Below are 11,181 nucleotides of genomic sequence, written 5' to 3' on the forward strand. Positions count from 1 at the left end.
CTGATGCTGGTAGATTGCTATCACAGTAATTACACCGCGCCATTATACTTGAACTATTATATAATTATTTGAAATAAAATGATAACTCAACAAGTAATAGAAAGTAGCGGAGTTGAAAAACACTTGTTATCTGAGAGATTATACCGTCCGTCCGCCTCGAGCGACTGATTGCGACTGCAATCAGAATTAGAATTGAGAAAACATTTTCTTCTTTCATAATTAGAATTGAGAAAACATTTTCTTTATTGACAAGATACTTTATTATTCTTCACAGAAGGGATACATGACAAAAATGACAGATTTCACTTCGATCACACACTATCAGCTCATCATTTCTTGTAGCTTTTCAAAAACTCCAAGTGGTGTCGCTTCACTGCATCCGTAATATTCTCCAGAGTCTCAAAAGGTTGAACAAAACTGATTCTGAAACATCAATATGGACGTAGTTTTTAAACAAGCCTTTTTCTCTGAAGATTAGAGATCATTGAAAATGTGATTCAAAGTTCAGTATGTTTTTATCTACCATATTACATGAATATACTTGGTCGCATTTATTAAAGAGTTGCGTTATGCGAGTTGAAAGTAATAACAATAATATAGTTGGAATTAATTAAGTAATAAGTTGTTTCAAAATAACATTTTGGGCTTCAAGCCTGTTGTTCATTCTCCATTAATCATTCCTAGTTGTTAATGATTAAGTTCCTTAATCATTCATAGTTGAGAATGATATTGTGTCGATCAATGTATAAATGAATAAATAATAGCTGATTTATCCTCCGTGTAAACTGAGATGGTGCATACGGCTCAATAAAGTAAATAGTAATGAATAAGAGTAGGCTGCATGTTACCTTGGAAAGTAATGAGTTAGGCTACTTGAAAGCATCTTTTAAAAGATTACTCTGCATACTATTTTTTAACTGCTACAAAAAATAGCACTGTTCTATTTCCAAGTCAGCAACTTTAATAATTGGCCAATTCAACGACGAAATTGATTCAATACAAATATTTCTGATGGAAGATTTTTAAAAAGTAACTGCAGTTAACCAAATGCTGGAATATTATTACTGTATAATGAATATTTCCAATTTCCAATGAAAGCTATATAGGGTTAAAGCCGCTCCGCCGGCAACGTAGAGGTAACGGGTTCGATTCCCGGTCTGGGCACAATTTTTGCACAGTTTCATTCATCAAGCTTCCTTCTATTTAGTTCTTCGGTCAATATTTGCAGTAGCAGAAGTCCTTATTTCTATTTATATAGCTTTCATTGAAAATTTTAAATTATTATACAGTTACAAATATTTCTCTTTTATTATTTCCAATAATTGATAATGAGAAACAGGAGTGTATCTCAAATACCAGCAAGATAAAAACTACAGAATTTCAATTGATTGTCAAGTTTTCTTTTTTGAGAATAAATACTTCATGCAACTTAATAGATTGACTAATCTTGAGAAAGCTGAATTTGGATAAACACCTGCTATTAAATGAGAAAATTGTTCATCTCACCTGAAATAATATGAATCGGGTATTGTGCCAAATGCCGATCCAGGGGTGAAACGAATGCCTGTGCTTTCCAGTAGCTTCTTGCACCATAGTTCACTCGGATCAAGGTTTTCATAAGTAGCCGACTTCGGTAATTCAACCTAAGCACAAAACAATACAATCATTTACAAATACATTTTTCAGGAAACTTGGAAACAAGACACTATATAATATAGAATGATCGAGAAGTCACGCGAACCAAATAATAATTTCGTGATAAGGGAGGTGTGTCTTTCAATATTTGAAAAATGTTGATTACAGCAACGGTTCAGCTTGCAAGTACCCTCTACTGTGTAATGTGTATTTTTAGAATTTTCAAAATATTAGTCCAATGAAAAGAAATACCATACAGGGTTTGTACATTACTACATCATATTGAAATTAAATTTTAATTTTGGAACGTATTTCATTCAAGATAGGGTAGATTATGCTAGGCCTTCTGTATTATAGACATTATAGCTGTTGTGGCCACGACCTTCACCTGCATGCGATTTATCACATAAATTTTTGAAGTTCTGGTAAGGAGCTTAGCAGTATTTTTCTCGCCTCAAAGATCGATGTTTCCAACTGCGTCAAACTTAATATAAATTATCCAGTCATGTGGCTTGCAACAAATGGAAATTATTGTGGATTGAAATTTCGTACAATATGGCAACACGGATATTTTGTGCAACTCAAAATATTGCCTTATTCAGAGTAATAACTTTCCAACTTTGAGGGAATTTGGGTTAATTATTGGAATAATTTTGTGAAATAAAATCCTGTGAACTAAAAGGTACTAAATTCCGATAACCGATTAATATAATATAAATTATTACTTGATTGAATGTTTACAAAATGTTTTGAAAATTATGGAACTTATTTTTGAATTTATTCAACAAGGATGATAGAATAATAATAATCAAAGTTACATGAATATATATTATATTATGTTTTACATGGCACAAATGAAATGTAGCTCACCTATAGCATAGAGAAACAATAGCGTAAGTAGATGTCCCTTGGTATAGGGCGTTTATGAACTTTTACTGTTATCTCAAGCCGATTACTGTTGATTATTGTCGAGTTTTACTGTTTTGTTGGGGTAAGAGTGTATGAACGGCACAATATGAGAGACTACCAGTGTCACACAGCTTCACGGGAAAGAATTACATGAGCTATCGGCTTGAGATAACAGTAAAAGTTGCGACATAAACGCCCTATACCATGGGATATCTACTTACGCTATTGTTTCTCTATGCCTATATAGGCTACTATCTGAATTTGAATTTATTCAAACTTACATGATATTATATTTATGGAATTAATTATTATTTTTAAACTAAAATCCAAATTAAATGCTGTAATTAACCCCGAAGACTTCTGCTACTGCAAATATTGACAACAGGCTAAAGAGCTAGATGGAAATTAGATGAGCGCTACTATTCAAAAATTAATTTGAAATAATTTCCATCTAGCTGTTTACCCTGTTGTCAATATTTGCAGTAGCAGAAGTCTTCGAGGTCAGTTACAGCATTTAATTTGGATTTTCGTTTAATAATAATAATTAATTCATTGGCATTTGATTAATTGCAATATCTCAGTAATTTCCATCTGTATATTTATGGAACAAATAAAATGTATACTTTCTCATCAATCTGCAATTGAATTTGCGTTTAGTCAAACTTACTTGCCTTACCATAGCCATACAGTCCACCTTCAATTGGAGCTATTGTTATGCCAGGAATAGCATTCAGTCTGTCAGAAACCAATTTCGCCTTTTGCATCAGTCCCGTCAGAATACAGCACTTTTCTCTCAGATATAATTCAAAACTGTCATTTTCTTCAGTGGGGGGTTTCGCCATGCAACTCAACACCACCTCAAAAGCAAATATCAAAAATATAGATTACAAACTTATTTGCTAACAATGACTATATTCTTAACAGAGATCCAAAAGTTTATTATCACTTGTGCGTGAGTAATATGAGTTTAAACATATTAATGTGTAAGATAATATTAATATTTATTCTCGACAAGTGTGTGTTCTCTAAGAATATCTCATAATTTTATCAGCATAGAAATTCCATATTTTGGAAACCTATGTAACGTATATTGAATTCATTTTTAATTGAATTATGTTTCATAATATATGTTTATATTTTTATGAAAATAGACAGTTCGAGATTTGTGTGGCTTGTTTGAGTATTAACATTCAGGAATTCTATTTTGAAGTTGAATTAATAATCTTACTAGAGCAGTAAGAAGTTTATAAGTGTTTATTTAATTTAAGAAAGGTGAATGGTATTATTAATTTATTACCGATAAATTTGTGTTTTCAATTGACAGTAGATACTCTTGAGAAATATTAATTTCATGATCAGGGTATTGGTATGCTGCACATTCACCTTAATAATACATTTCCGTATAATATTAAAGATCTATAGTTGTATAATATAGTAGTATTTAGTAATAGTAATAATGTTTTTATCAAAGTAATGGGGATAATTCCCACTATTATGTTTTGCTTTATTCAAGTAATTTGAACTTTTGTAGTTGCTATACCCTGTGTATGTATTATTTCTATAATATGTTGTATTATTCTATGGAAATAAATAAATTCAATTCATATGAAGCCATCCAAATATGTAAATTTCCAAACATAAAAAATCAGTTAGATCATCACCATACTTTGTAATTTATAGGAATCAGTACTGTAGTCTAAAATTAAACTGAAATAAGATTAAAAAATCTCACCTGGCCAACCATATTTGGACCTAATAAGTTGGAATGACTTATTTTTATTTTCTCCCTTACTTCTTCATCAATTTCATCAAATTCAACACAACAGCCACTCAAACCGCACTCGCCATAGATTCCTGAAAAGTGATGGTTATTTTGTTTTGTTTTTTTGTAATAGAAACTTATTTCTAACTTCGCTCATTAGTATCATATTATTCATATGCTCAAATACAAAAATGCCCAAGGAAACACACTATACTATTAGCATGATTATTATAAAGTACAGAAACTTGAACTATCCAATTTTTAGAAACGTATATCAATAAAATATCCCAGTGTAGTTATGATCGAACGATGCCGGTATTCCAGTTTGCTGTGCTGGCTTTACACTAAAGTGCGTTTTTCCAATAAATGCAAATGCCAAATATCAAGTGGCTTAAAAATAATATAGCTTATAACTCATTCTTACATATACCTTACTATTTTACTATCATAAATCAGCAAATAAACAACGAAAAACTATACGATTTCTAATCTGATTTCGTTTAGTAAGTTAGCTAGTAGTTTTTATTTTAATTATTTATTCATGTTGAGCATTGACTCACCCTTCGATGCCGAAAGGAAAGAAGCCAATTCCATCCTATCGAATGGTGGCCCAAGCTCGTGCTTCACCTTTTTGAACGAATAAAACTCAGACGTCTCACTATACACATTTTCTTGATAAATCTGGAAATCATTAATTTATAATATGATCATTCTAATCTATTTTCTGCATTACTTCGTGATTTGAAAATACTGCTGCAATTTCTCAAAACTTGAAATAATTTATAGCATAATTCTATAATGTGTAGGCTACTCTGAATTTCTTCGTGATTAGAAAAGTCTGCTTCAATCTTCCAAAACAGTAGTGAGCTTCTGCTCTATCGTATTAAGAACAGTACAGTACACACCTGTCATGATCCCTTTACTGTAAAATTAAGGAAGGTCTAACTAGGTGAAAATTATTTTTTTTAATCTGAAAGTCCTTAATTACATTATATTTTGTTTTAAAGTACAATGCATAACTCTTGAAGATGTTAAAAATCAATCAAACTTTTATAAAATATAACATTGATCACTTTTGAACACTTAAATTACGATATAGCAGTTTGATTTTTATAAATAAAAGCTATTAGCTTCTACTTACATTTGAAGCTAAGCTATTAGCTTCTATACTTACATTTGCATTCTACTTACATTTGCTTCTACTTACACTTCTACTTACAATAGCTTCTACTTTACATTTCGGATACTAGGCCCTTCCTCAACACATAAGCTAATAGCTTTTATTTATAAAAATCAGACTGCTATGTCGTAATTTAAGTGTTCAAAACTTCAAAAGTGATTATTAGCAAGCAGTTCGTAATGGAAAGAAACATTGAAGAGTATGCTGATACTATTTTGATTCCACACTAACATGGATTATGATCATGTTTCAAATACTATATTGTTTTCAAATTAATTTACTGACCTCATCTGCCAAGATGAATAGTTTTTCTTTGTGAGCTAATTTGATGATTTCTGTAATATTCTGTCTTGAGAATACTTGACCTGAAAAGCAATTATTGTGAATTATAAGTTGAAAGTTATTTTGAAATCTCAACTCTAATACTGTGTACAAAAATATATACTACCATTGGAGAAACAGTTTTATTTTTGTCACATCCATATTATTTATCATATTTGTAGACATGACTGCAATTTCGTGTAGGAAGCAACACATCTTCAGCTGTACTAATACATGGATGCACCTGTTCTTTTAATCATCATGATTAACAAATAACTTAATTATTTAATCGTCATGTATACAATTATTCTAATAAACTTGGATGTGACAAGAATAAAACTGTTTTCTTCCAATTATGGAGACATTCCACAATATCATTAATTGATTTGAAGAATTCACTACATTTCTAGTATTCAAATTTATTTTCTTCTTGAATCTTCTAAATCACTCCAAAGAGACTGATCAGCCATTGCTGAATCTGTTCATTCAGAAAAATCATCTACAGTATCAATGAATTTGAAATTAATCATCTGAAATTGGAATAATTGTAAATTATGAAGCAAGAAAAATCACGAGAAAATTACCAGTAGGATTTCCAGGATTTACTGCCACAAGAACCCTCGGTACAGAATGGCATTGAGCATCAGCTATACTTTTTTCCAATTGTTTTTTGTTGAAATTCCAATTCTTTTTCTCGTTTAATTGATATCCTATCTGGAAATTATGATAGAAATTGAAATAATTTGTAAAATAATAAAATTAATGTTGCATTTTTTTCTGCTACATGATTCCCATACAAAATATGTATTTATTGTGCATTGATAATGAGATGAGAGATCATAAAAATAATAATACGAGAGTAGCCTATAATATTGTGAGTGATTGTGGCGGGAAAGATATTATATTTACTTCACCATTGATCTCCAGTAGCAAACTGTTCTAACAGAGAAGGATCTAAACTATACTCTAACATTTTCAAAAAATTTCTAAAGCTGTATTTAAGGATTCATGTGAATCAAAAATATGTATAGCCTGTATTGCAATCTTAGAATACCATAATATAACAATGAGAGATACATTTTATTTTCATATTTATAGGTATCGATATCTAATTTCAAATGATATACCTTTTAATATATTTGGACAATTTGTGAAAAAAAAATAAGAAATAGAAGTTTTGGGCAATAGCCTGTTTTTTCTTTTCTGACTATTGTATTGTTTTCTCTATCCAATTATAAATTGTAGAGCCTGTTTTTTTTCTTTTCTGACTATTGTATTGTTTTCTCTATCCAATAAATAAACTTGGACAGCGTCATAATAATGACTAGATACCCTTGTAACTGTCAATCTGTTATATCTGTTACTATACTTGTAGGACAGAAACCGAATCCTGAAATAGGCTAAGCTGTAATAAGATCAAATTATATTTGCTATTTTCCATATTGATTCATCATTGAACTCACCTCATATAATCCTAGCTCAGACAACCATGCACTATAAACGGGAGGATGTGGAATAGGGAGAAGGACTCCGGTGGGTTTCCCATCTATTGTTCTCGCGAACAATTTCAAAGTGTTCTGAAAATAAATAAAAACTAGTAATAATTCAGCTTCATATCCCACAGCTATTTTTATTTTTTTCCCCAAACTGCTTCAATCTTAGAATAGTTCAGGTGGAATTATGAATTATCACAATAACTTATTCTTGACAATACGGTGCTGTATATCCTTTTTCCGAAACTCATCATATTCATAATATTAATTAATAATTATTATTAAATCATTAGCATTTGAATGGTTGCAATATCTCAGTAATTTCCATCTGTTGATAATATTAATTCATGATAATCGGCTATACCACTAAAATAATTATACAGTATATTTATTTCTTTCTTTGAATTTATCGATTTATATGGATACATTCTTATTCTCTAAAGATAAATTATGATAACAATGACTCAATAGTCTAATTCCAAAGCTTCCCATATCTGTCCAAAAAGGTAATTGTCTTATTCATTCACGCTGTGCGCGACCAAATTATTCAAGCCGAAGTTGTTCATAATATATCACAACATATTGCAGAAGAAAATAATTTATATTTTTATGCATCCTCATTATCGTAGAATAAACTGTATGTTTTTCTTCAAAGAGTAATAGTAAAGAGAAACAACAGCTCTTATGCTATTATTAATGCTCTATGGTAATAGCGCATTAAACTCACTTGTTTACCTTCCACATAAAAAATATTGTTTTTTGAAAAAATCATATAAATGAATTACAGAGATTATACCATACCCTTATGTGTATTTTTCAAAGTAAATTACCTTGATGGCATCCTGTGCTGAGCTATGTAGAATTAGATTACTTGGCTCAGATTTAACACCATTGTCTCTTGTTGAAATATATTCAGCTATATGTTCTCTGATGAGAGGTAATCCTAGGTGGTGGGGACAAGATCCTGGAAAGAAGAATTAATTTATACAAAAAATAAATTCCATCTGAAATTATTGTTCTCTACAATTTCCAATTGAGTAATAATCAACTACAGAATTTTATTTATCCTAGACTCCACAACAGGTAAGAAAAAATGATTGGCTGTTATCTCAGAGAAATGAGAGTTCCAAGCATTCAATGCCAATTAATCGGATATAGGCCTAAAACACAATAATTCCAATTCCTATCGTAGTTTTAGGTATAAGGAGGATATAATCTTGTACAATTCAAAACTGAAGAAAAAAAACCAGCCTTAAAAAACTACACAAAACAGCCTTACATACAATTTCATCATAAAGTCTCTACCTCAAAGTACTTTTCATAATACCGTATTAAATGATGAGATTAGAGTTATGTATTTTTTTTTATTTAAATTTGGCAAATATGATAAATTCAACATGATAGAAAAAAATTGATATTAGCCTACCTAAACTGGAGCCTTTGATACTTGATAGGATGCATTTGGCTCTGCACTTTGCATCTTCCGAAAACCGAGAATCTTGCAGAAGTGTAGGATACATGCAGAGAACAAGAACCTGCAATAAAACAAAGCAGAAATTATTTTAAAATTGATTGTTTGCTTGATTTTAATGTAACAATGGTTTAATATACAATATACAGTATAATTCAAATTTAAATTTTATTGATTCTCAAAAAAGATATATACAACACTTTGAAGACAAAAAATATATATATATAAGAATTTACACCTGCAAAGAAACCCTGTGCGCAGGTGTGAGTTGCAATATAAATGTTTTTCAAAAATATTTTTTAACAAAAATGATCCAAAACAAATTTCTTGAAAAAAATACAGAATAAAAACTAGTACCTACTTAATAATAAAGAGGATACTAAAAATAAAGGAACGGAAGAAGAAAAGACGGAAAAGGCCAAGAATAAAAAAGAAGACGAAGAAGAAGGAGAATGAAGAAGAAGAGAAAGGTAGGAGGTAGGTAAGTCAACTGCAACCATGGAGTAGACGAAAATTAATTTATTTAATTACTAAAGTAAAGACAATAACACTACTTATTTACTGTATAGGGTAAAATTCACTTAATGAATATTGCAGTATTTTTTGCTGCTGTTGATTTCCAATATAGATTAGTCAAGTCAGAAATTACAAAGTGAGATAAGCCTCTTTAAATTATTATACGGTATCCTATTATTATTAGTCCTATAAATTTGTGAATGATTTTTTTTTTGTTAGTACGGTAGTAGTTGCGACTCCATACTGAGAAAAAGTTGGACAAATAATTACAATCTGGACAAACTCATGACAACTGGCAGACTGTCTATACTTATTTGAATGCTTGTCCCTTGAAAAATGAGTTTGTAGAACATTTAGTATGGGAACAACTTTGACAGAATGAAAAAAAAGGTTTGCAAAAAATTTATCCAATTGGAATTTGTCTTTTTTCAATACTAAAATATAGTTAAATACTATTTTTTTTAATATTTAACAGAGAGTGATTAGTTCCTGTGAACCAATAAATAATTATACCATAATTATTGTATGATCCCATTTTTTTTTTTTTTTTTTCAATTTCAATACCTAAACCTAAACAGTATTTCTCTAAAGTAGGCTACCTAGTATAACAAAAAATGACTATAGAAAAAGCTGATGGGTATTATATGATTATGCAGTTACACAGCTCAGTATAAAAATTAGTACGGTAAAAAAATTACAAAGTTAAAAAATGAAACTTTTACCTGGCGGAGAAATGTGATAGGAGTTGTACCTGCTGCATGCAAATCATCATTATCGGCTTCAGTCACAAAGCAAACCCCAGTCCTCTTTCCCTGTAAAACCACCTTAGATTTCAGTTTCCAAAATATAATTCCACTATATACGATATCCAGTTATAAAGTGGCTATTAATTCAATTGGAACATTATTACTATACAAAATATTAATTTAATCAATAAATTCGCTAAAAATTTATCAATCTAGGTCTACATAGACCTATGTAGACCTAGGTCTACATAAACATAGTAAATATTTAAAGTATTATTTTTGCATGAAAAAACTAATATTATTAAACTGTTTACTTATTGTAGATCAATTGGTAAATTGCTTTTGATTTTTGATTCAATTTAGACACGGTTGCTACAAAAACCATTTAGAGGATTTCTTTAAAAAAGGCTTCTCCGATTAGTCTTCAAGATATTTATTAATCACTGTAAAAATTTAACAGGCTTTTGTGCAACTTAGCATTAGTGTTAGAATTATTATCATCTTGCAAAGAATTACTCATAATGTAGACCTACTTGATAATAATTTAGTTTTGTATCAATTTAAAACTGAATTTTAAATTGTTCAATTAAAAAATAATAATTTTACCTTGTTATTGAGTAGAAAAAGTTGAATTCTACATTCAAGTTGAAATAAATTTATAAAAAAATGAGTTTTATAAAAAAGTAAATCAAAATCAACCCACCTCAGCGATTTCCTTTATGATTTGTTTTGACTGTTCCCTAATGCTTCCAGGGTCACTATTCTCTAGTTTACTTATTTGTTCTTGCAATGTATCCATATTCAAAATTTTCTTATTTTTATGGCAAACTTTACTATGTTGTTTTCTCAAATTTAGTCCATTCCAAAATATGTTCTTGGAATTCGTGATGGACAATGGAGGGCATACCATTTTTATCCACCAAAGATTATTTGGAATAATATAAGTCATTTTTAATTTTGACATTTCAAAGTTTTGTATTATCGCTCTATCATTAACCACATTATTTTTGAACTACAAATTTAATAGCATAAATCAAGGGACAGCTGTGATAATATATTTTCTAAATTTATTATTCAGACAATATTATAATAGTTACCGTAGAATAGATTTTTATTCAAAAGTAGATTTGGCTAATATAAGGTCCAGC

At 29.8% G+C, this 11,181-nt stretch overlaps 1 protein-coding gene across 3 annotated transcripts; it reads right to left on the reverse strand.

The window, feature by feature from the left end:
* Positions 1–235: 235 nt before the first annotated feature.
* LOC111052271 (alanine aminotransferase 1) lies at positions 236–11,162 on the reverse strand. Of its 3 annotated transcripts, none has more exons than XR_005571400.1 (12): positions 10,737–11,119; positions 10,010–10,099; positions 8,727–8,835; positions 8,131–8,264; positions 7,271–7,384; positions 6,392–6,521; positions 5,772–5,851; positions 4,867–4,987; positions 4,277–4,398; positions 3,212–3,401; positions 1,507–1,643; positions 236–423 (listed from the first exon to the last, which is right to left on the reverse strand). XR_005571400.1 is itself a non-coding variant. In XM_039428829.1 (12 exons), the coding sequence occupies exons 1-12, from the start codon at positions 10,995–10,997 to the stop codon at positions 330–332; spliced, it is 1,578 nt and encodes a 525-aa protein (XP_039284763.1). In that variant the 5' UTR covers positions 10,998–11,162; the 3' UTR covers positions 237–329. The 3 variants fall into 3 exon arrangements, 1 of the variants encoding a protein (XP_039284763.1); XR_005571399.1 differs by having other exon boundaries at positions 237–423; positions 3,221–3,401; positions 10,737–11,118; XM_039428829.1 differs by having other exon boundaries at positions 237–423; positions 3,216–3,401; positions 10,737–11,162.
* Between the last annotated feature and the right edge of the window lie 19 nt (positions 11,163–11,181).

This window comes from Nilaparvata lugens, chromosome 5 (genome assembly GCF_014356525.2).
Source record: "Nilaparvata lugens isolate BPH chromosome 5, ASM1435652v1, whole genome shotgun sequence".
NCBI classification, from domain to species: domain Eukaryota; kingdom Metazoa; phylum Arthropoda; class Insecta; order Hemiptera; family Delphacidae; genus Nilaparvata; species Nilaparvata lugens.

Excerpts from the sequence above, each read along its gene's own strand:
- LOC111052271 (XM_039428829.1), bottom strand. The coding sequence starts at position 10,997 with ATGTCAAAATTAAAAATGACTTATATTATTCCAAATAATCTTTGGTGG. Across the intron at positions 8,836-10,009 it reads CTATCACATTTCTCCGCCAG|GTTCTTGTTCTCTGCATGTA; the intron begins GTAAAAGTTTCA and ends GTTTTATTGCAG. Across the intron at positions 8,265-8,726 it reads TATCAAAGGCTCCAGTTTAG|GATCTTGTCCCCACCACCTA; the intron begins GTAGGCTAATAT and ends TCTTCTTTCCAG.